This window comes from Miscanthus floridulus, chromosome 8 (assembly GCF_019320115.1).
Source record: "Miscanthus floridulus cultivar M001 chromosome 8, ASM1932011v1, whole genome shotgun sequence".
Lineage (NCBI taxonomy): Eukaryota > Viridiplantae > Streptophyta > Magnoliopsida > Poales > Poaceae > Miscanthus > Miscanthus floridulus.
The window spans coordinates 218724493-218752205 of record NC_089587.1 but is presented as its reverse complement, the minus strand read 5'-3'; the positions used below and the strand labels follow the sequence as shown (position 1 = coordinate 218752205).

Here is a 27713-nt window from a genome sequence, read left to right as displayed (position 1 = left end):
GAAGATGTATTTCAAACTTTTATGATCCGTATAGATATGACAGACATTGCCCAATAAATAATGTCGCCAAATCTTGAGTGAATGGACAACAACAGCTAATTCAAGATCATGGGTGGGATAATGTTCCTTATGCTTCTTGAGTTGTCTGGAAGCGTATGCTATGACTCTGCCTTCTTGCATAAGAACACAGCCAATACCAATTCCAGATGCATCACAATAGATATCAAATGGCCTCTCGATATCCGGTTGTGCTAATACTGGTGCAGTTGTCAGCAACTTCTTCAATGTCTAAAAGGCCTCTTCACATTCTGTTGACCATACAAACTTTGTTTGATTTTTCAGCAATCCAGTAATTGGCTTCACAATTCTAGAGAAGTCAGGGATAAACCGATGGTAATACCCTACCAACCCCAGGAAACTACGAACTTGATGAACAGTTGTAGGTGCTTTCCAATTAAGGACTTCTTCTACCTTACTCGGATCAACAGCTATACCTTCAGCAGATAGTACATGACCCAGAAATTATACTTCCTCCAACCAAAATGCACATTTGCTGAATTTGGCATATAGTTGGTGATCTCTTAATCTTTGTAGAACAATACGGAGATGTTCTGCATGTTCCTCTTTGCTCTTAGAGTAGATAAGAATGTCATCAATAAACACCACGACAAACTTATCCAACTCAGGCATGAAAACTGAGTTCATCAGGTACATGAAATGAGCCGGGGCATTGGTCAGCCCAAAAGACATAACTAAATACTCATATAGTCCATATCGGGTAGTAAACGCTGTCTTTGGCACATCTTCATGTCTGATCTTAATCTGGTGGTAGCCTGATCTTAGGTCTATCTTCGAAAATACCTTAGCTCCCGCAAGTTGATCAAAAAGCAAATCAATTTGGGGTAAGGGGTATTTGTTCTTGATGGTGACTTCATTTAATGGCCGATAGTCAACACATAACCTCAAGGTTTGGTCCTTCTTCTTCACGAAGATTGTAGGGCATCCCCAAGGTGATGAACTGGGTTGAATGAAACCATTGTCTAACAACTCTTGTAGTTGCATTTTTAATTCTGCTAGTTCCTTGGGTGGCATCCTATATGCTCTTCTAGACACTGGTGCTGTCCCTGATTTTAGATCAATTCTGAACTCTACATCTCGGTCTGGTGGCAGACCAGGCAGATCATCGGGAAAGACATCCATAAACTCACATACCACTGAAATTTTCTCGACTCCTTCAACAATAGTTGCCCAGACTGTTTCCACTGTACTCTTAGGAAAAAGAAGTTGGATGAGAAGTTGTGTTTTGCTGTCGGGTACATTTACCCTTATGGTTCTACGCAGGACATCTATGATAGCCCCGTGTTGAGTTAACCAGTTCATACCAAGGATCACATCTATATCTTGATCCTTTAATATCAGCATATTGGTAGGGAACTCATATCCTCCCAAATCAATAGGTACATGCTGAACTACCTCCCTTGTACAGATTCGTCCCCCAGGCGACTATATATGATAGGGTTCTTTTGTTTCCCCAATAGCTATCCCATGCTTCATAATAAATGTACGATTGATGAATGTATGGGATACACCAGAATTAAATAAGGTAATTGCAGGATGCTTAGCAATGGGAAACGTACCCATCATAACTGGTTCTCCTTCTGGAATAGATTCCACTTGAGTATAGAATACCCTTCCAGTTTTCTTCTCAGCCTGACCCTTCTGATTGTTCTGAGCATTGCCCTTGTACTGATTCTGAGCTTGATTAACAGGGGCTTTGGGTGCATCAGAATTGTTCTTCCTAGGATACGGACATTCTCAAGAAAAATGTCTGAGTTTACCACAATTATAGCATGGAAAGTTGTGATTCTAGGGAGTAGCATTGCGGTTTGCATTATTTGCATTGTTCTGCTGCTGTAGTGCTTGATGAGTATAAGGCGTATTAGTTGCAGGGCGAATAAATATCTGCTGCCTGCTTTGGCCTTGTTGTGGGCGGAATGGTGCACGAACATGATTCTGAGGATGGTATACGATCTTCTGACGCTTTCCACTCGACGATCCGGAAGCAAATATTTTCTTCTTCTTCGCCTCCTTGTGTCGGCGGTAATTCTCCTCTGAAGCGATAGCAATGTTGATTGTCTCGTGGTAAACTGCGTTACCACAAGTTGCCATCATGGTCTGAAGTTTAGTGTTTAGGCCTCTAAGAAAATGATTCTTTTTCTTCCTGTCAGTATTCACATACTCAATAGCATACTGCGACAGGTGGTTGAAATGCCCAACATAATGCATCACCGGGTGCTCCCCTTGCTTAAGAGCCATGAACTCTTCTAACTTCATGGTCATCACACTGTCTGGAATATAGTGTGCCCTGAAGGCATCCTTGAATTCCCTCCAGTTGATTTGGTGACCAGCGGGCTGTACTGCTACCAAATTTGCCCACCAGGCACCAGCAGCTCCTCGGAGTTGCTATGCCGCAAACCTAGGTTTCTGAACCTCGGTACAGTGAATCAGCTCGAACTTTTGCTCTATTGTCCTAAGCCAATCGTCTGCTTCTAAAGGTTTGTCTGCCTTAGAGAACACAGGTGGACGTGTGTCAGTAAAATCCACATAGGTTGACTTGTTGTTTCCATTATTACGACGGCCATGATTAGAGTATGGTGCCTGTTGGTTCTGCGCCAATTCCCTTAACAGCCTAGCATTCTCTGCCGTTGCGTTGACGAGTGCGGCTATGGCATCTGCCATAGTTGAAGGCATTGGTGGAGGATTTGGGCACTCATCATCGTCATGCGAGCCACTAGCACCAGTTCGGGTGATAGGACGAGGCATCTGTTAGAGAAACACATTTACTTACATTATTCTTTATTGAAAGCATTTAAAAGGTTTCATGCTACAAAGGGTCCTTATTTATATTACATGTCTTGTATCCCACAAGACAACCCTGGTTTTCTAGGAAAGCAGTAAAGGAACTACTTCTACTCCAAGCTCTCGGTCTTCGGCATCCATGCCCATATCGGACGAAACCTCATCTTTATCTGAGAAGTACACCAACTCCTCAGGATCCTCCTCCTCTTCTTCATTCTCGACTTCTCCTGGAGCTACAATCATTTCTTCATCGGTAACTTCACCATCCCCATGAGGTGGATGAAGTTGAGCGTACAACATGTGGACATTCTCATGAAGAATAGCATTGTCCATCTCCAGGTCCTCTATGTAGAACTCCAACTCATGGACACGTTCATTGGCCGCATCCTCTCGTGTCTAGGCTTCATTCCGCAGCTCCATGGTCATGGTGATGCCCCTTTGCATTTCCGCCAACTCCTCTTGATCTTTGGCATGAGCTCGACGAAGAGTGTTGAGCTCCTTGTTAAGGTTCTCGACGTTGGCGGGGTTGCTTGAAGATCCTTCCTCTCCTAGGTTCTTGGAACTTCCCTCACCAAGCTCGTGGTTTCTTGGTGCCAACTGGTGACGAGGGACTCCATGAGGTCCGGTGGACTTACGTGCGGTTTTCTTGGTCTTTGCCATAGCCTGTAGGATTTAAGGTAGGACTATAAGAATAGCTTGAGAATAATGGAGGTTAGCAAGAATGGGATTGACATTACTTACCCAACCACTATTAAGGGAAATTATTATGCAAGGTGCTCAAGCATGATGCATGAATCGATCTTATGAATCTAAGTACAAAAGATTTATATAATCATAAGTACTAGATTTTTAATACATACGACAAACCTAATCATATTATTCGCCACAAACTTTCAAATAAGACAGGATTGAGTCTAGATCAAAGTTAAGAAGAAAGAAATTTGAACTTTAAAATATCAAGTTTACTTTCTTTGATCCAAATCATTTTGAAGGTTTTCCAAAGTAACCTACAATGATCTTAGATGGAAACTGCTCTGATACCAGCTGTGGCAGAACCTCCTAAGAAATTGGGCCCATGTGCACCTATCGTTGTCTTATCAGACCTCGAATAGCGTTCACGAGTTCCCAACAACTCAACAGGTCTATCGGGTGTCCTCGGGAAACCCAAATCATCCACGATTCTCTTTTCAAACAGGATCCCAATCACAGACATTGTAGATTACAACAGTTTATTCAAATATATACCAGAGTAAAAGATAGCAAAAGTCTTAAGATAACATAGTTACAAACCAGTTGTTTTCAAACTTACAATACCATAAGTGTCATACAACCATAGTAGCGGGATAATATTACATTAACTTTATTTATCATACAAACTAGTGCCTTGTCCAAAGGCCATTCATTACTCCTCATCGTCGTTGACTTCAAACACAGACATGCAGCAGGGACCAAAACAAGCCTGCGTATGGGACTCACCTGCAACAAGGGTTAATAAACCCTGAGTACAAAGGTACTCAACAAGACTAACCTGACGTAACGGGGTGTAAAACTTTAGAGATGCAGGGGTTTGGGACAAGGTAAGTATGTAGCAAAATTCAAAGTACTTTGCCAAAAGCTTACTATTCTTATCCTATTTTTCAGTTTTACCCCTAAGTCCTTTTAGTTCATTATCTCAAACTAAATGTACATTTCCCATATTCCATTCCTTCTCATTTCATTCTTTCCTTATATTTTAGTAATTTACCAGTCCTGCATTGCTTCTGTAATGAATCGAGTCTTCATATCCGCGGAGCACCGGCAATTCAAATTGATTCAAGTCCCAGCTGGGGATTCCTTATCACATGACATATGTAGAACTTAATCTTGCATATATCAACCTCGCTACCGGATCCTCCTATACTAAGCCATCTCCACGCCACCCGAGAGCACAGCTCGCCTCAAATCTAGCCATATTCTAGCCACGAGGATACACGCTACTCCCACCATCTCTCCACTCCTAGTGCATGGGCATTCGTCTTAGTATCGGATTAGCCGAAGTAGGCTTACTGGAGTATGTGACCAGTACCACAAAGTGTCTCGTTCAGAAGATCCACAATGAGTGGCCTTTAAACGACATAGTCGACAACATTACCCAACATTCAAGATAAGTCACCGACTAGTCTCTAGTTCATTCTACCTTCTTTCTTTCTTTGGCCAGTATGCCATCTTTGATTGTATCGAAACTTTTACTTTGAAAACCTACCATAAGCATACTAAGTATACTACGCCTTTGTAAATGAAAACATCTTCAAGGATGGTAAACAATTAACAAGGTAGGCAATGCATCAAGTAGGTAACATTTGAATTAATCAACTTAATGCAATAAGTAACATAGGTGATAAAATTTTCAAAGTAACAAGGTAAGGGTTTAATGCATAAACCGGGGCTTGCCTTCGTTGACGATCTCAGGTTCTGGATCAGTACCATAATTATCAAATCCCATGACAATCGGGGATTCTTCCAGAACTTGCTCAACTAGAATCATTTCACTCTCGGGTTCTACACGAAATGATAACATATACTTTAACATGATGATAATGTAAACATGATGCTGTCATGGTACATGAAATATAACAACACTTCGAATACAACCGTTTTTTCATGATACAGTTGCAAGCCAACAAAACCAACTTGCAATTCTACAGTTAAGAACCACACATGTGACTTGACCAAACTGATCTTGAAACCCTATTGATCACAAAACATGATCAAAACAAGATTAAACACTAATCAAACATTTAGGGTTTGCTTTTATTTATTTTTGAATTAATTTGGAAATAAGCCAAAAAATAAACTTGTTCTAAATGACCTTAAAATTTTATGTAAGCTTCCTCATGACAAATTAGTGTACCAAAACAAATTTCATAATTTTTGGAATTATACAGTGGCCTACAAAAATCATGGAAATTGCATTTATCAATTAATGGACTGAATATTTGAACATTAAAAATTTATTCAAATTTCAAGTTTCATATTTTTAAACCATACTAGAGCATGTATAGAAGCTACACACAAATTTTCAGAATTTTTGGAGCTATGATTATTTTCCTACAAATTCCCAAAGATTCAGCACTATTCAAATTTCAGAAAATATCAAAATCTTACTGTTCTTCTCTTTCTTTCTCACTGACAACCCGATCCCACTCGTCCGGCGGTTGCTGCTATTTATAGGGAAGGAGACGTCCGGCGTCGACAGCGCACGAACGAGCTCGCCACGGTGCTGGCTGCGTGTCACTGCGCGAGAAAGCGGCGAAGAAGGTCGGTGGCGAACAGCGGCGTGTCGCCGGTGGCAAACAGGCGATGTCGATTTTGATTTTTGAAATATTTACAGAACTGCCACTGAGTCCATTTTTCAAATTACTCTCAAATTTTCTAAAGAAGTTGAAAATCTCCAAACATAAAAGTTGCACAACTTTTTAAACTCTGCAACTTTGCTTCAAGGAACATTTTCAAATTCTGCCTCCATTTTGAAATTTGAATTTGGGGTGCATTTGAGCATTTGAATCATTTCAAAATTACTCCAAATTTTATATGTAAACTTGAAAAACTTTGAATACCAAAGTTGATCCTTATAAAATAATCTTCAACTTTGCTTTTTGTCACAACCCTAAATTCCAAATGGATTTTGAATTAGTCAAAAGGGGCAAAAAGGACCTTTATGATTTGAATTTGAATTCAAATTTGATTTGTTTACCTTTTCACTTTAACTTTGATTTTTGACCAGTAACATGGCCCATTAGGGTTATTTGAGTCAAATGACACATGGCCTCACATGATCACATGAAATTTGACCCTTGTGGTCATGATCTTTACTTAGAGTTTTGAATCATATTACATCACATAAAATAACAACTTATGAAATAAAGCTTATTAGTGAATGCATTCAAAATTTTCTACTTTATGAATGCTTTGCAATGCATATGATGGCATGTCAAGTTTTAGTGCTAGGTCAAAACACCAGAGGTGTTACACTTAACACACACCATGGAATATATTTGATAGCACATTTATTTGACATCGCAAATGTTATTTTCTTCTATAAACTTGACCAGAGTTGTAAATTTTGATTCAAAAGAAAGCTAAAACCAATTGTAAGTTGAAACCAAGAGAATAATATCCTAAAGGATTGTTCATGCCATTGTATTTTTTTTAATAGATGAGACCTTTGATGTAATGTTGAAATATCAATTTAGAAATGATGAATGCACAAGAAAAACCTATATAACATCTTTTTTAACAAACTTTTGTCTCATTTTTCAATTGAGTGAAAATTTAGACTGCTAAGTACCTTGTTATGGACTTCTTTATAAGACATTTTCTTTTCCGACACCTTAGAATGCAAAAATTATATAGAATCGTACAGTGATTTGAAATCAATCTATTCACATAGAAAAAGCGCATGAAACAAAAGAGAAATATCATATTCCAAAAGGTGCCTTCACTTTTAAATGTATCTTTATAAAAGAGAATCTTAGACCATCAATTTTCATTGTTTCTGAATTCTGATGATTCCTTGTCAACGCTAGTATAACATATACAACGATCATGATTGTCCTGTTTGTTAATCAAGCCTTTTTGACCTTGGCCTTGTTTAGATTAGGGTTAGGAATCAATATTTGGCACTGTAGCACTTTCGTTTGTATTTGATAATTATTGTCCAATCATGGCCTAACTAGGCTTAAAAGATTCGTCTCGTAATTTACAATCAAACTGTGTAATTAGTTATTTTTTTATCTATATTTAATACTCCATGCATATGTCCAAAGATTTGATGTGATGGAGAGAGAGTGAAAAAACTTGCAATCTAAACAAGGCCCTTGTAGATGTAGATAGTTATGCGCATTTAAAATTCAAGGACGCGGGACTCACAAACCTGCTTGTGAGCAAATATTCGCTCAAAAATGTATTTTTTGTTTTGCAGAATTCTGGCTTAACACGACGTACTTTTTTTAGACAAAAGTAGAACTATTTTAGATTATAGCCGAGTACATTATCACGTTACAAGCACTCTGAAATACAATACTTATATCCAGAACCTGATCTACATCTATACTGTACCCACGCTTTTATGTAGCTGCTAATCTCAAACCTAAATCGGTATCACGATTTGTATGAATGATCGCATAGGCAAACACTTGACAAAAACCCTGAAAACATATGACCAAGGAACAACGGCCAACAACGGAGTTGAGAAACTTCTTTCTTCTTCTTGTTACCAGCAAAGAATAATCTAAAACTTATTCTCCCTCGTCTTTCATCGTGGCAGCTGCTCGCTAGGGCTGCGCGAGAGAGATAGGCAATGCGTATTGCGCATTCTGCGCCTTGCTTAACACGACACTCTGTGAAAAGCATGGACACCTTTTTGAATAACAACTGAAATTTGGCTTATGCTGATACTTATGTTGATTTGTTGTGAGAAGAAAGTACTGTTCGCTCGTTGAAAAGTACCGCTAAAGTAGTTCAAGCACACATGGCCAGTGTTAAACACGAATTCAAAGATAAGCTTAGAGCATTTTTAGCAGGCTACCTAAACCCACTACATATCCTATATTTGGGAAGTGGAGGTAAAAAAAACCCACTTTAGTAGGCTACCAACTTGACTACTCATTTTTGTTGGCTCAACAAATTTCCCTTCCCACTGCCTACATTTAATGGCCTAACATATGGGCAGCTAAAAATTTGTTCGGTCGTTTCCCCACCCGTGCGAGCTCGCTAGACTCTTTCCCCCGCACCGCCAGAGTAGGGTCGCCGCCGTGCCCATCCACTGGCGCCGCCCCGTGCTCCCTCCCGACGCCGCTCCCTTCTCGACACTGGTGCCTGGCGGTCGGATGCGCCGCTCCCTCCCAGCCACCGGATGCGCGCCTCCTCTGCCCCGTCCGCCATGGCCATCCTCCGCCCCGACGAGGGCGCGCCTCTTTCGCCCTGTCCTCCACGGCCGTCCTCCACCTCACCGAGGGCGCGCCTCCTCCCCACAGCGGCCTTCCCTGCCTCCAGGCATGTCCTCTCCTGCGTAGAGAACAAGAGTGAGAGGATGACATCACGGTCCCACATGTCATTCACTCTGCAAATGAATTTAGGCGGTATGTTTTAGGCAGTGTTGTTGTAGTTGAATGCAAAAGATAGATAGTATAAAAATAGATGGCTACCCAAACAAATATTTAGGTAGTGTGTTTTAGGTACTACTGTTGGAGATGCTCCTACAAATACAACAATTCCTTCGTAATCGCACCATTAGGGATCTAACTAGCAGATAGTGAAATTATAGACGAAATTAGGGACTAACTCGCGGATAGTGAAATACAGACGACATTAAGGACCTAACATAGCAAAGGGCCCCATATTCAAACGATTAAGACGGTATCCAACGAGGAATTCACATGGGCACCCAAATTCAAAATAGGTAGCGAAAGATAAAAAATCAGCGTATACGGAAGATAGCCTAAAATAAGCCAGATCGGCCGATTTGAACGCACGGGACCGGACTTCCCAGTGGGACCCACCTCAAAGTCTGCACACCGCCTTGATACGCGCGGGCCGCGTGCTTGCCACGCTGGCTGAAATGACGCATCCACCCCTTGGCCATTCAAATTCCGTGCCACCTCCGTGTACAATTTTTGCACTCAGCACCCGGCACACTGCGAGATTCTCCTCAAGCCACCCCAATTCGATGCTTACGGGCCACTGAAAAGCGCACGGGAGAGAAGAAGCGCCAAGACAAAGCAAAAATTTCGCGATGAGTCCACCACGACTCCAAGCAGCTGCCGCCGCGCCGCTCTAATCGGAGCTCCGATAAGACGCCGCCGCCCCCCAACTCAACGCCAGAGTCCGCCGCGCTCTCTCCGTGCTCGCCGCCACTGGTTTCCCCGGCGGGACTAGGGTTCGGGGAGCCGGCGTGGAGCTTAGGGTTTCGGCGGGATGAGCTACCGGAAGGGGTTGAAGGTTTGGGTGGAGGAGAAGGGGGAAGGGTGGGTGGAGGCGGAGGTGGCGGAAGCGAAGGAGCGCGCCGTCGTCGTGCTCACGAGCCAGCGGAAAAAGGTGCACCATCAGCCAATCCTCCCTCCCTTCGTCTGTCGCTTTCGTCTCATTCCGTGCGGTTTCAAGTTCCCGCTGTGCCGTTCGGAGGTCTTGGTGGATGCGGATGTCACCGCTGTGCTTGTTTGGCGTTGTGGCTGATTTGAATTTGGAGGCGATACTTGTCTTTGGTGCTTGTTTGATCGTTGTTTGACGAGTTAACTGAGGTGGTTCAAATTTGAACTTGTTTGTTTTTTTAATAAGTTTGTAGTTGTTTTGTTACGACCTGAGAACAAGTTATTCAAAGCGGTGACGGTTGCTGCACTGGTTAGTGTGCTGCAGATATAGTATCCATCATGTTTTAGTGTTTGTACTATTAATTCAAAGAAATTCTTAACTCAGATTCTTAGAATCTTAATAATGGTTTGTAGCTTTGATGAGTTACATTTTGTACACTTTTTTGGATAGCTTTTGAACTCACTCTGCATAATTTAATGTATACTGGTGAAATTGAGAACTTATATTAATGTGATTGTCCTGGATAGCTCCGTCAAGTTTAGCAGTCATTGGCCCTTAGTTCAGGTTCTCACTGTACAAGTTACCTGTGTATCCTGCTCATTTTATTTTATGTTATGTTCCAGCTTAGGATTCATTGGGTTAATCAATTTCATGCGACACCCAGCTTGAAAGATTTTTGAGTTGATTGTACAAGTAGCAAGTTAGCAGTTTGGTGTCCTGATGAATATCTGCTACCTGTTTTTCCCCTCCTTGTCACGCCCATTAAGATCCTTGCGACTTATGGTTGATATTAATATTGGATTAATTTTCAGTGAATGTTGAAGCACATTGGTAATCAACAATTTTTCATTTCGAGCTGAGTTATGAAAAGTTAATTAAGATATGGTTTCATCTGTTGCATTGGAAACTTGATTTGATTTGCCGAAACTATCCCTTCGTTTATTTCAGATTACAGTGTCGCTAGAGAAATTATTGCCCAGGGATACAGATGAAGATCTGGGTGGGGGTCATGTTGATGACATGACCAAACTGACATATCTAAATGAACCAGGTGTTCTTTACAATCTGAAGAAAAGATATGCATTGAATGAGATATATGTAAGTGATTCACCGGCACTGTTTTTATTTACTGTGGTTATTTGCATTTCAACCTAATTGAAATGTAGATTAATTGGTTACTCGAAAACGTGCTTTCTTTGCAAATTTACGAACTCGAAAAGCTCAAGTCACATGTTCATTTTCCATGCCACATTGCTTTCATGGAGCACCTTTTCTTTAGCACATTCTCTCCAGAAGTTCCTGACTACTGTGTTCAGGATTCTGATTTTCAGATGTCTTACTCAGTCATATTTCTGCTTTGGTAGAACTTCTGCAAAATTTATGGAGCAGAATGATGAATGGCTCTAGCTATTTTTTTAAAAAAATATGATATGATCTGTAATCTGTAATAACTAAATATGGAAACAATAAATGCCATACGTAATATCATAACTGTTGTTTTCATGTTCTTTTTTCTCCCACACATATTATTACTTTTCCATTTTGAGTTGTCAACATGAGCATGGAATGATGTCCTTTTTTGCGTAAGAATTTTAGTCCCTTCTCCCTTGTATCGATTATGTTAAATAATCAATAATGTTCTGCTTGCACCATTGATTGTCATGGACTTAATTCTTACATTAGTCCTGGCACATTAGTTATGGACTACTTTCTATAATGGCCTTTCACCTGTCTGTATTGAAACAGACGTACACCGGAAGCATCTTGATTGCTGTTAATCCTTTTACAAGGCTGCCTCACCTGTACAACGAGTACATGATGGAGCAATATAAGGGCATCCGATTAGGGGAGTTGAGTCCGCATGTTTTTGCAGTGGCGGATGCATCATACAGGTAACATTTTATATTGTGGTTGAATTGCAATGCACTGTTTCCATATGATTTATTTATTCTGTTGACATTTGTTGAATTGATTAGGGCTATGGTGAATGATTCCCGAAGCCAGTCCATCCTGGTTAGTGGTGAAAGTGGTGCTGGCAAAACCGAAACGACAAAGCTTATTATGCAGTATCTGACCTTTGTTGGTGGTAGAGCCGCTCTTGATGATCGAACGGTTGAACAACAGGTTCTAGAAGTAAGTTTTGACTCTGTTTTGTCAACTATAATTTGTATAAACTAAGAGTTTCCCATCTATATTTTTGTTGAAGTATGCATTTTCTGTTGATATTGCTAACGATAGCATTATCTTAATATTTCTTTATTTTTTCCCTCCACCAGTCTAACCCTCTTTTGGAGGCATTTGGCAATGCAAAAACAGTACGGAATGACAACTCAAGGTGAGAATTTGCTCATTTGTGTGTGTTCCTCATCAAGATAATAAACAATCTCTTTTTTAATTTGTAGAACCTAACCTTTTCGACCTCCTTTTATTTTGTTTTGCATATTTTAAGTTTGTAACCTAAGCACTTTTTTGGTTCCAGTCGATTTGGAAAATTTGTAGAGATACAGTTTGATGCAAGTGGTAGAATATCTGGAGCTGCTATTAGGACCTATCTTTTGGAAAGGTCCCGTGTTGTGCAAATTACTGATCCTGAAAGGAATTTTCATTGCTTCTACCAATTGTGTGCTTCTGGAAAGGTACGTATACCAACTATCACTATTTCATTGGATCATTTGCGAGTTCACTATATGAGTTTGGTTACTCTATGCATGATTAGCATTTTCCTATGAATTTGATGGTGTCTGATTTAACTTTCTAAGGACATTACAACAACAACAACATAGCCTTTCAGTCCCAAACAAGTTGGGGTAGGCTAGAGTTGAAACCCACCAAGAGCCCCAAGTCACGGTTCAGCACTTCAATAGCTACTTTCCAAGTACTCCTATTCAAACATAGATCTCTAGGTATATCCCAAGCTTTCAAATATCTTTTTATTGCCTCCCTCCATGTCAATTTCGGTCTTCCTCTACCTCTCCTCATATTATTAGCTTGGCTTAGGACTCCACAATGCACTGGTGCCTCTGGAGGTCTCCTTTGGACATGGCCAAACCACCTCAACCGATGTTGGACAAGCTTTTTCAATTGGTGCTATCTCTAGGCGATCACGTATATCATCGTTCCGAACTCGGTCCATTCTATTGTTGAACTTAATTAGTAACGATGCTCATTCATCATTATGCAACCTTGAGCTCTACAAATTCCTTATAACAAGCTATTGATTTGACTTGTATGTATGCACCCATAATCATTTTCCTGTTATTATAATGGTGGCTTGCGATTTCTTTGATATTTGTCCTGAGGTTCTGGTGTTAGCTGAAATGTGTATAAATCATTTTATCTACTATATTCGGCTATTCGCAACGGAAATCAGTTTATTGTTGTTTTCTGCTAAAGTGCTGTAATGCCATGTTGGTGTGACGTGGCATTGATTTGTTGAAACACTATTGCTCAAGAGCGTTGAGACATGTTTTGCCTTATAAATACTCAAGCTTATTTATAAATTATAAGCATGATATGACTGTTATATTATATAAAAAGTCAACAGTACCATTAGTAGCATATTTTGAAGCTTGATTTGTTTAGATGCACACAAGCATAGACAACACAAGCCTGACACATCTAAGTAAAAATGTAATGACATTATTCTATGTCCTAGTGGCTCATATGGTTCAAGCGAAGTAGAATGTGACATGAAATGAAGAAAGGAATAAACATCTAATACCTATTTATTTCTTCATTTACTGTACTTTCAACAGAGATTAAGTGCATAGGCAAGCCTACAACAAATGGAGGCATGCATTTACCATTCTTAGTAGTGTATTACCTAAATCTATGCGAAGTTGTAGAAAATATGAAAGCATTTCTTGCTGCTAAACCACTAGTATGATTTTATGTTACCATTATTTTTAAAAAAAATTACCGGCCAAACTTTCCAGGGTTTGTGTACATTAATTATGGTGCCGTGATTTATTATCTTTGTATTTAGTCTTTTCCAAAGATGTAGTTGTAAAATATACCTAATGATACGATGAAGTCATAAGGTTAATTAATTTTGATATTGCATTGTTTGTCTGTAAAGGATGCAGAGCTGTACAAACTTGGGCATGCAAGCAGTTTTCATTACTTGAATCAAAGCAATACATATGATTTGGAAGGGACAAACAATGAAGATGAGTACTGGAAGACGAAAAGGGCAATGGATATTGTTGGGATTAGCAGAGAAGATCAGGTTCCTAAGATGATGCTAACACACCTAGATGTTACTTGGAAAATGTCTTCGTCAGAGAATCGTTGCATTGTTCTTCTATTGCGTATTATGTATCCATATTTCAGAAAATGAGTCTGTATTTGTACTTGTTCAGGATGCTATATTTCGGACATTGGCAGCCATTCTTCATCTTGGCAATATTGAGTTTGCCCCCGGAAAAGATACTGATTCTTCAAAAACTAAGGATTCAACCTCAAATTTTCATCTCCAAATGGCAGCTAAATTATTTATGTATGTTTTTTTTGCATCAACTACCATGATATTTTTGGGGAAAATATTCCTTATTTTCATTATTGTTGTTTCTCTGGAATTATGCTTTCTGTACTAGTGTTTTTTTTAGAAAATGTTTGGTTCAAAATGTTCTGGAGGCGTTGAAGTAAATGATTAAAATAAGCATACACCCAAAAATAGTTAATTTCGAGACCTCATCCTGAACACTCATTGTAGATAATTAAAACTAAGGTTTCTAAGGTCATGTTTCATGCTATCTGCTTATAGGCTTAGAAGATCGGTGCTACTAGCCAACACTCTCACGGTGCAACTAGTCAGCACAACACGCCAAAGAAGCGGTTGGTTGAGCCAGCCGGGGTTCGAGTCACGGCACCATCTTCTTAAGACGAAAATCAGGGGGACGTCTCTCCCCTTGGTCGAGTCTTTTTTTTTAGATCGGTGCTACTACTAAATCTGGTGAACATAGTTTTAGTATAAATAGCGCTGAAAGAAGTATCATGGACTGTTAGGACTCCTGTCTTCTTGTAGTAGGAGCTATTTTATGTATTGGACACGACATATGATATTATTGATCTCAACACTATGTAACCTTAATTGAATTTGCTGCTTATAGTTTCATTTTGGTTCTTGAGACAGGTGTGATTCAGATCTATTGGTCTCAACACTATGTAGCCGATCTATACATACTCGTGAAGGAATAATTGTTAAAGCATTGGACTGTGCTGCTGCCGCAGCTAATCGTGATGCTCTAGCGAAGACTGTATATGCAAGATTGTTTGACTGGTATTTTCTTCTGCAATATTTTTAGGATTTACATTTTTGTATGTGATGCCATATTTTAAAACTATTTTCAGGCTTGTTGAGAATATTAATAAGTCTATTGGTCAAGATGTGGATTCCAAGGTACAAATTGGTGTCCTGGATATCTACGGCTTTGAAAGCTTCAAAAACAACAGGTTAATAGATTGCCCGCTATTTATTTATTTATTTCATTTTCACTTATAGCAATGCACTAATATTTCATATGGATCGGATGAACTGTACCTTTAGAAGGTAAAGAGCCTAGTTATCTGTTTATTTACAGCATTCTGTGCAAGGTCATGTACTCTATTCATTAGCAATATAATTGAATTATCTTGAAACATACATTGTAACTTGTGTGCGTGCATACATTTAGCATGTTTTTACTACATTTTGGTGAAACGTTTGTAAATTATGCATTTATTAGCCATCACATTGAGATGCTGATTTTGTAATGCTAGCTAGGTTTGACGCTGCTCCTTGATTTACCTGTGCAGCTTTGAACAGTTCTGCATTAACTTTGCAAATGAAAAACTTCAGCAACACTTTAATGAGGTATGCACTGTATTTGTCTGTCGGATTTAGAAGTTTTTTTTTAATTTACTTCTCTTAACACTAGATGCTATAAATGCCTTCTCTCAGCATGTATTCAAGATGGAACAGGAGGAGTACAAAAGCGAGGAAATTAATTGGAGCTACATTGAGTTCATTGACAATCAGGATGTGCTGGATTTGATTGAAAAGGTTGTTTATTTACCTTTATTCATTGACATAGGCTGAGTGATCTAGGCTGTGTGACCTTGATTTGTTGTATTGAGAGCTATGTTTACATATATAATAATTATTTTGCATCACTTCACATATAGTGGTTTGCGCTTGCATTAAATTGTCCTGTTGCAAGTTTTTATCAATTTTTGAGCCTCTGTTGCGCGTTTGTCTCGCACCTGCAGTGCTGGGATAGATTGGTGCTCTTCTGCCTTGAGCAAATAACTTTATGTTGATATTGTTTTGCACGTGTGTTAACTGCCAGCGCCGATGTGCCATTTGTGGTGTCCTCCATGTTGAGTTCTGTTTAACCCACTAATGTTGCCTCATTTTTTTTTCTTGGTGCATAGTTGACAAATTTTCATGTCGCTTGTGCTGTATCCATTTTTGGTATTTTTTTTTCTCCTGGTCATTTAGTGGTATAGGTTTGAACTGTGCAGGATGTAATTGCATGCAAGGGTTATGATTGGTAAAGTCAATATCTACCTTTATTTTAAGATTATACAACTGTAGGCTTTAGAATGGTTGTTAGTACTCTGGTCTCTGTAATGGGCGCAACATGTTGCTGTTTCCTAAATGCAAAGTTCTGGTGTCCTGTTGCCCAAAAACATATAGATAATATATGCTTACTTTGTCAGGTATTTGAGTAAGAATCTTTAAGCATGCTGTTAATATTTGCAACATCAGTAGTGTAAGCTGTACTTAGCATGACTACTAAGTCTATTACTTTATTCATTAGGTCATGCTTACTTTAAGGCATTTTTTGTTTCATTTTAACGCCCTTAGCCATGGCTGAAACTATGGAGTCTGGGGATAGACCTGTGACCTCTTTTACTTCTTTGTCTGACCTGGATGCTCTGGAAAACATTTTTAAACTGAAATTAATTGTATCCTATGTCCTTGAAACAGAAACCGATTGGAATTATTGCACTGCTGGATGAAGCTTGGTAAGCTGCCTGTTTGTTTCTCCTGGAACATATAATATTTATATATAAAATAAATCCCTGTCCTCAGCTATGGTTTGCTCATTTACAGCATGTTTCCCAAATCTACGCATGAGACCTTTGCGACAAAGATGTTCAGAAACTTCTCTTCCCATCCTAGGCTTGAGAAGACAAAATTCTCAGAAACAGATTTTACCATCTCACACTATGCTGGGAAGGTAAGCCAGGAGCCCAGGACTGCCAGGTATTGTCATTAATTATTATTCTAGTTTATAATAATAACATATAACTGTTTGCAGGTCACGTATCAAACAGATTCTTTTCTGGAAAAGAACCGAGATTATATTGTTGCAGAGCACTGCAATCTTCTATCATCTTCAAGGTGCCCATTTGTTTCTGGACTTTTCGCTTCATTGCCAGAAGAATCTATACGATCCTCGTACAAGTTTTCATCAGTTGCTTCCAGATTCAAGGTATCAATAAAAAGTGTACTGCCTATCAATAAAAAGTGTATTACCTCTTTTCCTTTTTGCTTTTGAGATATGTGCTTCTTTCATTTGTCGTTTCTTTGAATTTTATGATTTTGTTCACTAATGAGTTACTTTACTTCTGGCTATGTTCGCATTACAACAACAACATAGCCTTTCAGTCCCAAGCAAGTTGGGGTAGGCTAGAGTTGAAACCCACCAAGAGCCCTAAGTCACGGTTCAGGCGCTTCAATAGCTGCTTTCCAAGTACTCCTATTCAAACTTAGATCTCTAGGTATATCCGAAGCTTTCAAATATCTTTTTATTGCCCCCCCCCCCCCCCATGTCAATTTCGGTCTTCCTCTACCTCTCCTCATATTATTAGCTTGGCTTAGGACTCCACAATGCACTAGTGCCTCTGGAGGTCTCCTTTGGACATGGCCAAACCACCTCAACCAATGTTAGACAAGCTTTTCTTCAAGTTCGCATTAACATTTTAAATATGACCGATTTAATAATGTGGCTGAAGTAGGCGAGGAAATATGGTATTTTGTTTATTATCCTAGTCGACTGTTTCAGGACTCCTTTTTTTTGCGCTACATTATGTCTGAGCGCACTGGTGTAAATGAGCTATCCTTGCATCATCAATCATTTTTCTCTTGTAAAGGGCATGCATGTTCTTTGTAACCTGAGTGGTCTGGGTGTGTGGCTTCGTCAAGGGTTCTTACCCCTTTTAACTTTTTAATATAATGATACACAGCTCTTCTGTGTGTTCGAGAAAAATATCACCAATCTTTATTGCATTTGATCTTTTGAAAGTCGATGTTTTCTTGAAGTTTGTTTGCAAGGACCTGCAGAAGTCTCAGCCATTTTTCTACCCTTTGGATATTTATTTATATTGTTTCACTCTTAGATCATCGTACATTTAACCTGAGGCACTGATTTATTGTCTTCCTTTATTTTTTTTTTTGGAAGCTACAACTGCAAGCCCTCATGGAAACCCTAAACTCGACTGAACCTCACTATGTACGCTGCGTGAAGCCTAACTCTGCTAATCGACCTCAGCTTTTTGAAAATCAAAGCGTATTGCATCAACTACGTTGTGGGGTAAGAACTATCACAGTAAGCATAGACTAATAAAGCAGTATCATAATTTTTCTTATTGTTTTACTAGTCAGCACATCTGCCCATATAATAGTTGATTGCTGATTGTCATTTTTTTCTGCTCTGCACTAAGCATTGAATGTTGACCCTTTTCTTTTTGCTTCAAGACGTACTTTCATGCAACAGATCAATAATTTTAGAGCTCCAATGTTAGGGAAAATCAGAGCGTTGGGTAGCAAAATCAAACCAAGCACATAGTGAAGTCGACTGCTGGACGTGAGACTTAAAATCGACCTTAAAACTAGGTTTGCCTGGAATGATTTGTGGTTCTTCAGTGACGGCCAAATAATATCGCTGTGATGTTCAGCGTTCTACTGCTCTTAAATCATACCAACATTTGATTTGAGTGGGCATACTGTATTGACAGTTTTGGCAAGTAACTGGACCACATTTATGTGGTTCCTTTAGATATGTTTATCCTATTCTGCCTTATTATATTTTTATTATTCCCTAAAACTACAGAATTCTCAAGCTACACATCGTATACTCCAGCACCTGTGTTTGGTATGACGTAGTCATGAAGGCATAGTTTGACCACAAGCTTCTGTTGTTCAGATCTTTAAAATCAAATAAAAGTTATTATACTCTGATGTTCATATAACTATTTTGGGGAAAAAACTGCATGCTTTCGAGGTTTATACTTGTTTATTTTACTGGAGGGAATTAGTACTCAGCAAATGTTTCATTGTTTTTGGTCCATTTTGCTACATTCATTTTTATTATTGACATTTTCACAAAAATGGTCACTTGGTGGCATGACAGGGTGTCTTAGAGGCTGTCCGTATTAGTCTTGCTGGCTATCCTACCAGAAGGACTTACGCTGAATTTGTTGACCGGTTTGCTGTTCTTGTTCCAGAGTTGATGATTGGAAGGTACTGTTTATATCCTTCATGAAACTAGTTATGGAAAGAGATGGAAATTTAGATCAATTAATGTTTCTGTATGGCCTGAAACACTCTGCATAATTGCTTGATCTTGTTGTTACATATACATAATAACAAACTCGACTTGAATAATCTGATTCCTCTTTACCAAGGAGCTTTGTGCTTGAAATAATTGAGCATGGGCTTTCTGGTCTGGTCAAAATTATCTTGTCATTACTAGTCTATTACATTGTGTGCGTGGACAACTGTGCACATCACCTGATAATTTGTACATGTTTAATTGAGCAGCACTATCATATTGTAGTATGGTAGTAACCGTTGGGAGTTTATCCAGTCTGCTTATAAGAAAAGAATGGTTGATAGTTTTGTTGATTTGCTTCACCATGTTTGATACCATGTTTGCATGTGCAGTTACGATGAAAGAATGCTGACAAAGGGTATTCTCGAAAAGATGGAGCTTGGAAATTTTCAAGTAATGTGCTCAGCTGAGATTGTGTTGTTGCAAATGTACTAATGTTCCGTGATGATTAGACGATTTAAATGACCCACGTCTATGTACATGACTGAGTCTTGTTTATATCTCCCATGCAAGTACATAAGGTTTAGATCTTTTTATATATAAAAAAAACCCACCATTGCTCTTCTACATAAACATCCAGTTTTTCAGAAAGCACCATCATTGTATTATAAATTGTTAGTGCTGCTGGGCTACGGACCTCTGGAATTTGTTTGCTAGGTAGTGTTGAATCTCTTGGTCCTAGTGATAGTGATTTCATTTGGTCATCTTACTGCTTGCACTGTTGCATGTGTTCTAGTATTCTGTGTTGTTTGGGTATTTTATTTTTATAATACTCTTCTTCTGAATGAAATGATGCTCAGCTCTCATGCATCCTCAGGGAAAAAAATTCAAAATTTAAGTTATTACTTTAATGATATGCTTAAGGTCACTGAGGGAAAGATGTGAAAATAATATATTGACATTTTCTTTACATGATAGCTTGGTAGAACAAAGGTGTTCCTTAGGGCTGGTCAAATTGCGATATTAGATATGCGCCGTGCTGAGGTTTTAGACAATGCTGCACGGCACATTCAAGGCCGTTTCAGAACATTTATCACACGCAAAGAATTTGTGAAAACAAGGGAGGCTTCAGTTTCTGTACAAGCATACTGCAGAGGTAAACACTTGGGCTTATCATTTGGCTTTATAGTTTTGTTCTGAGAGCGACATACATCAGTAAAATGATGACAGAAAACAGTAAAGCGAGTTATTGCTTTATCCACTAAATGAACTGGAATGAACTACATTAGTTTCATGTTCCAGTTTAACTGTATACTTCAAACAGCACCATTTTTTGCTCCTAGAAGCAGTAATTGTCTAACGGGGTCGAATAGTTGTTGTTGATCACAGAGAACTGTACACAGTTACTCTGTCTCCAAATGAACTGGATTGAAATACAATATTTTCAAATTTGATGGTTGTTAGGTAAGTACTAATCTTTTGCCAGCAGAGGTAGTAATTGCTTAATTGGGTTGGATGGTTGTTAGATCGTTTTAGATGGCAGAAGGTTTCTTGAGAAATGTGATTGCATAGGGTGCCAATTAGTCCCATAATCCTTGATACCTAGATGATAATTTGTTTCTGTTTGTCGACAATTAATTTCATTTTGTACTTTAGTACGCACATGCTTGCTATTCTCATGACTTTCTAATTCATATTTATTCTTTGGTTCTTGTACGCATCCCTCATGAATCACAATCTCTTGATCTTTCTGATATTACATTATTAATACATTCTTTTTGCTAATTAGGCTGTTTGGCAAGGAAGATGTACGCGATCAGGAGAGAAACAGCGGCAGCTGTAATTGTTCAGAAGTATGTCCGAAGATGGCTGCTACGTAGAGCTCACCTGCAAGCATGTTTGGCAGCTCTTCTTATTCAGTCTTATATTCGAGGGTTCATCGCTCGCCGCTATTTCTCTGCCATTAGGGAACATAAAGCTGCTACAGTGATACAGGTGTGACCCTCTCCCCTCCTGAAATTGTGCACGAAATAAAACCATCTTAAAACAAGCATATTCAATGAAAATTGTTATGTTAGTAATCAGTGGCTAGCTATATTTTTTTCTGACTGCATGGAATGTTATATTGTACTAAACATTCGGGTTCTCATGATTTGGTTTATTTACCTCATTGGCACACTGCAGTCTACATGGAGAAGACGGAAGGTTGTCATGCTTTTCCAGAATTATCGGCAAGCCACTGTGACAATTCAGTGTTCTTGGAGACAGAAGCTTGCAAGAAAGGAGCTAAGGAGACTCAAAATAGTAATTTCCTTGGCTTGCATTGCATCATATTTAAACGAATGAAACCTGCATTAGTTATTTGGAATTTGTTCTTATTTTATTTAAATATCCTTGCATTTCCTTTTTTTTTCTTCGTCTGTGTGCTGCTAAGGTTTTCATGTTCCTTGCAACTTTTGGAATCTTCTCTCTCCTGTGATTATTGTGTATTGGGGAAACTCTTATATGATGGTTTATGTGATAGGCTGCAAATGAAGCTGGTGCACTGCGTGAGGCAAAGAATAAGCTTGAGAAAAAGATGGATGATCTTGCTTTAAGACTTACCCTTGAAAGGAGACTGCGGGAAAGTATCATGTGCCACTTTATTGCATTAGTGCATTATTTGTGAATGTTACTTGCTGTATTCTTCCATTGTGTCACGGTTATTTGATAGTGTTGTGCCTGTTTATTTTTTATATTAGGTTTATTTGTTATAAGCATCTGTAGCTTACCTTCAGTCATAGGTATTAGTAAAAATATTAACTGACGGGAATGACTTCTGCTTCTCCTTGTGGAAAGCTGGAAAGTATATAAGAAGTGAAAGAAACTCGCTAATCGATATGTTGAAACATCGGTGTTGTCAATCTTATTGGGGAATTGAATACAAAGGAGAATTTAAAATATGTTGAAACGGTCATTTTTTATATTTGAGGGATGAAATTGAGCCTCCTGTGAAAGTTGGATGACAAAACTGCTATCCGCCTAAATTTTTATATTCGATTACTCATAATTGTTGGTTTTGTATTCACCTGGTGATTCAACTTTCAAATGCAGGCTGCCAGTGAAGAGTCAAAATCAGCAGAAATATTGAAGCGTGACAAAATAATTGAATCATTAAGCGCAGAATATGCTGCTGCTAAGTCAGCTGCTCAAAATGAACATGACAAACATTTGTTGCTCCAAAAGCAGCTGGACGATTCTTTGAGAGAGATTACTATGTTGCAGAGTAAAAAGATTATGTCAGCAGAAGCAGAAAAAGAAAATTCCAACCTAAAGGTTTCATAACTTCTGTCTTCATATTCTTAAGCTAGGGAGTACATAAATTTTGCGAAGTAACATAGTCCCTAAGGTTTTGTTTTGAATCCCTAAGGTTGTAAGTCTAGTGGGAAGCATGTTCTGTTTTCTCTCAACTTGAATTAGCCTTTCTAGTGGGACATATACCTTGATTATGCTTTTGCTGAACCATATCTTTTGCATTCCACAGAACCTAGTTGAATCATTATCTATGAAGAACTCAATACTGGAGAACGAACTTGCTGTGACTCGTAAAAGTAGTGATGATACAATGGAAAAATTGAAGGACGTCGAGGGGAAATGCAACCATCTACAGCAAAACTTGGACAAGTATGTTTTGTGCTCCCATATGTATCTAAAACTGCAGGATGCATGATTAATATGTGGCATCTACGTTTCTGGTGGACCTTTTGAGAACAATATGATGGTTTATGTTTTCGTGAATTCAGATTGCAGGAGAAACTTACAAACTTGGAAAATGAAAATCATGTCTTAAGACAGAAGGCATTTAATATGCCGACAATGAACAATCTGTCTGTAGCTCCAAAGACATTATCTGAGGTAACCTTTCTTTGTTACCCTTTCCCAATACAATGCTTTTTTTTGCTGACTCCACTGCTGACTACTACAATACTATTGCAATATTCTCTGTTTAATGTCAAATTTAGTTACAATATCTTTCTTGTTTAATTCACTGACTTGATTTCTGAATGCAGAAATTTTCTGCATCAATTGGGCTTCCCATCAGTGAGCCAAAGCATATATATGTAAGCTTATTCTTTTCTTTCGACTTGGGTACCTGCACTTGTCCAGATCTTGTAAAAAAGCTTTAATTTGACAGAGAACTAAAATTGTAGGAAAGCCCAACACCTACAAAATACCTGGCTTCTCTTCCACAGACTTTGAGTGCATCAAGGAGATCGAGGTTGCCTGTTGAAAGGCATGAGGTAAATTCGTCTGTGCTCAAGACTTTAAGTTATAGATGTGCTTCATTTTCGAATTCATTTGATGACTTCTCCATGAGGTTGCTAATATTCTGTTACTGACCATGGTGTCTATAAAGAATTTGAGGTATCTCATATTTGCTATTGTTTCATGCAGCAAAATCATGAAGTTTTATTGAATTGCATCAAAGAAAATTTAGGATATAAGGATGGCAAACCAGTTGCAGCATGTATCATTTACAAATGTCTTCTGCACTGGCGTGCTTTTGAATCAGAGCGAACAGCTATTTTTGATCATGTGATTGAGGCCATAAATGATGTCCTCAAGGTAAAATAATTGGAGCCCATGTATTTTATTGTTTACACCAGGTGTGTCCTCAATGTAAAATCAATTTGGGATTTTCTGTTTTCGTTTCACTACAGGGGAATGAAGCTGATGGTAGATTACCTTATTGGTTGTCCAATACCTCTGCATTGCTATGCCTTCTGCAAAGGAATCTGCGGTCAAATGGATTATTTGCTACCCCGTCTCGTCGTTCTGGTGGAACTCTAGGGAAGATAGTGCAAGTAAGGAATTTGAGCATGATGAGTATTATTTCTGTTCATGTTGAATCTATCATAGTCATAAATAGTACTCCTTCCATATCAAATTGTAAGTCGCTTTGGCTTTTCTAGGTATATAGCTTTTGCGATGCATCTGGATACACACCATGTCTAGATACAAAGTAAAACTATGAATCTAGAAAAGCCAAAACGACTTACATTTTGGACTGGAGTATTGTTTTGTACAGAGACATGGTCCCCAAAATACAGCTCTGATATGAATTATCCACCATATTATATTTATAGAATGTAGCAAAATCATAGTATTGCAAGACTATATTTTAAGACAAATCTACTCATATCAGTTTCAAATGTTGAAACACCGCATACCAAATGTCACTGATGGTCATCAAGGATCTGGAGTTGTATCTAGTGGTTGAGGAGTGCAAAGCAGGTGTTGGGATCCGTTAATCCTTAGGCTGCTGTGCCACCTTTGCTACACTTGTCTACGGTTACTAGAAAGGGTCATGATTTTTGAAGCCTTATTGTGCTGGTTGCATTAGTCATTTTTGGATGCAAAGTAAGAATGTTATCAGGAGACATGAAAACATTCTTACTTGTTTAAAATATTATCTGTTTTCATTGTTTTGTAAGTTGTGCATAAACATAGTTGTTTTTCATTTAATTTGGGTACTAGGTAATCTTTGTCTCCTGATATTTTTTTTTCTAAAGAAATCGTTGAGGATTGATTTTGCCTTCTGACTGGAATAACAATACTTATGTTTCTTCCAGACGCTGAGATCTCCTTCGAAGTTTGTAGGCCGCAGTGATACTCTACCACAAGTTGATGCAAGGTATCCAGCCATATTATTCAAACAGCAGCTTACTGCATGTGTCGAAAAGATCTTCGGGCAGCTCAGAGATAATCTAAAAAAGGAAATATCACCTCTTCTTAATCTTTGCATTCAGGTATATCATTGTTTCCTCAATTTAACTGCATTGGAATAACTGGATATTTTGGTAACTTTCTGAGATTCACATGCAGGCTCCAAAGTCAACACGTGGGCAACCCGGAAAAACATCCAAGTCACCTGGAGTTGGTGCCCACCCGGCATCAAACTCTAACTGGGACAATATCGTCAATTTCCTTGACTTGCTTATGGATACATTGCGCGAAAATTATGTAAGCCTTATTATTGTCCTGTTTTGAGAAAGGATTGACCTTTGTAAAGTTCATCATTGGGGCACTGATAGCCTTTAATGCCTTGTCCAAGACTCCAAGTGAGTCTAATATAGTATCTGTGCTTGCTGCAGGTGCCATCCTTCTTTATACGTAAACTTATCACACAATTATTCTCTTTCATCAATATACAGTTGTTTAACAGGTAGTTTCCTCATCTCAGTAACTTGGTGCTTGGTATGAAATGTGAAACCACCGTGCTAGTCATTAAATGTCCTAGGAATGAATTACTAGGAATATTTATATATATTATTTATCAACTGAAAAATTTTAATGGACAACTATCTTTGTTAAGTTTGCAAATAATTTAGTTACAAGAAAAGTGTCTGCTTGTGTGTTAAGTAATATACTTATTGAAGGCTATGGATGATGGGATGCAGACACTTCAAGATACATGCTTGTTCTAATATGGTTGAAATAAATAAAAACAAGAGATTATTTCACCTTCATTAATATATTCATTTCTCAGTCTTCTTCTCCGACGTGAATGTTGTACGTTCTCCAATGGGGAATATGTGAAAGCTGGTCTGTCATTGTTGGAGAAATGGATTACTGATGTCACAGAGGAGGTAGGTGTCATTGTACATTCTTATCCTGCTTGTAAGAAGCCCTGTTGGAACTGGATTTTCTTGGCATATCCAATGTGTTACTCTTTCAAGATACATCTTCCATAAGAATATTGGGTAGCATCGTTTTGTTGGGTTTGTGGGCCTTTTCAGTTGTCTTCACAAGTTTATGTTCTTTTCAGTTTGCGGGTACATCTTGGCACGAGCTAAATTATATCAGACAAGCTGTCGGATTTTTGGTAATTGATTCTGCAAGCTGCCCCCCCTTCTGTTTCTGTTGGTTGTTTGTCGTTTAGGCTATTCTCACAAAATTCGTTATACAGGTTATACACCAAAAGAGAAAAAAGACGCTTGAGGAGATCAGGCAAGATCTTTGCCCGGTATGAAAACACATATCATGTTCGATTTTGCAGCTGGCCATCATTTATGGCAGACCATTAACTCGTAATTTCTCTGGTGTTTCATGTAGTCCTTGAGTGTTCGCCAAATCTATAGAATATGCTCGATGTATTGGGATGACAAATACAATACCCAAGGCATTTCAACAGAGGTAGCTCCTTTCAGCTTGAACCTGGAGCTCTCATTTTTCTGGAATTCATTTTGCTTTACATTTCTGATTTTATTTTTGAGATTTCTCAGGTGGTTGCTGCAATGCGGGAGATGGTTAACAAAGATACCCAGAATCTTCTGTCAAATTCCTTCTTGTTGGATGATGACTTAAGGTAAGGAAAATATTTCCAAAAATTATACTTTGCCTTCAACGATCTGTGGTTACACTTGATATTTGCTAATGTGGAATGTACTCAACTGATTTGCCATTTTGCATTAATATTGATCTTTTCTGGCTACAGTATACCATTCTCCACTGAGGATCTGTCAATGGCTATCCCGGCAATAGATTATGCTGACGTTGATCTTCCAGAATCTCTTCAGCACTATGCATCAGTACAGTTTCTACTAAGGCAGCAGGATCCACAGCCTGCCCAATAGAATGAATGTGGTCAGGCTGCCCTGAAGATTTGTCTGCCCCCTGGTTTTATTGGGGTTACATCCACCTGCGATGTTGTATTGTTGTTTAGAGTGCCTAGATTGGTGGAGAGGGAGTGGACTTTTACAGTTAAAAAGCAACCATTGTTGCTAGATGCCAATTCATGGGCGTTCACTCCCTAAAGTATTTTTTATTGTACAGGGAATTGTATGTCCGTTGACTGGCGCAAAATGATTAGTATATCAGTGGCAAATTGGGCAATGTGCATCACCGATGGTATTTTCTACACATGAATCTTTAGCCCGTTAACCATTGGATCGCGCGATCATAAGCTTTAGGCCGTCTGATGTGGGTCAGTTTGGGTGTGTTACCTGCTTCGTCGTCGTCCCCGGCCATCTTGAACCTTGTCGCGGCCGTCACGTGGTCTCCTTGGCAGTGGCACAGCCCCATGCGCTGGTGGGCGGATATTCCCACCTCCGTGTTGGCGAGGTGCGCTCACGGGGAAGAAGTCCTTTTGACCATTTTCGATTTTCTCCCCTTATCTATAAAATCGGGTTTTTTATACCTTTAACTTTTAAAACCATTTATTTTTATGTCCTAGATGATTTTGATAGCAGTTTTTCTGACATA

General features: G+C 38.8%; 1 protein-coding gene across 2 annotated transcripts; it reads left to right on the top strand.

Annotated features, from left to right (window-relative positions):
• The first annotated feature begins 9538 nt into the window (after positions 1–9538).
• LOC136478184 (protein OPAQUE1-like) lies at positions 9539–27365 on the top strand. 2 transcript variants are annotated; one of them, XM_066476528.1, is made up of 38 exons: positions 9541–9933; positions 10876–11025; positions 11674–11819; positions 11904–12060; positions 12204–12262; positions 12407–12563; positions 14006–14155; positions 14289–14425; positions 15062–15208; positions 15280–15381; positions 15724–15781; positions 15869–15970; positions 16901–16938; positions 17027–17153; positions 17235–17408; positions 18378–18509; positions 19329–19438; positions 19862–19922; positions 20448–20625; positions 21259–21464; positions 21654–21773; positions 21994–22093; positions 22564–22784; positions 22993–23132; positions 23252–23363; positions 23519–23569; positions 23660–23749; positions 23904–24074; positions 24170–24313; positions 25082–25258; positions 25335–25472; positions 25604–25674; positions 25999–26098; positions 26278–26334; positions 26419–26475; positions 26565–26645; positions 26735–26817; positions 26947–27365. In XM_066476528.1, exons 1-38 carry the CDS (start codon positions 9814–9816, stop codon positions 27083–27085), a joined length of 4563 nt encoding a protein of 1520 aa, XP_066332625.1. In that variant the 5' UTR covers positions 9541–9813; the 3' UTR covers positions 27086–27365. The 2 variants fall into 2 exon arrangements, 1 of the variants encoding a protein (XP_066332625.1); XR_010764192.1 differs by lacking the exons at positions 25604–25674; positions 26419–26475; positions 26565–26645; positions 26735–26817; positions 26947–27365 and having other exon boundaries at positions 9539–9933; positions 26278–26339.
• The last annotated feature ends 348 nt before the right edge of the window (positions 27366–27713 follow it).

What these genes read in the sequence shown, in the direction of transcription:
- LOC136478184 (XM_066476528.1), top strand. Translation starts at nt 9,814, where the DNA reads ATGAGCTACCGGAAGGGGTTGAAGGTTTGGGTGGAGGAGAAGGGGGAA. An exon ending in TCACGAGCCAGCGGAAAAAG is followed by an intron (nt 9,934 to 10,875) that starts GTGCACCATCAG and finishes CGTTTATTTCAG; the next exon opens with ATTACAGTGTCGCTAGAGAA. An exon ending in GTGAGCCAAAGCATATATAT is followed by an intron (nt 23,570 to 23,659) that starts GTAAGCTTATTC and finishes CTAAAATTGTAG; the next exon opens with GAAAGCCCAACACCTACAAA.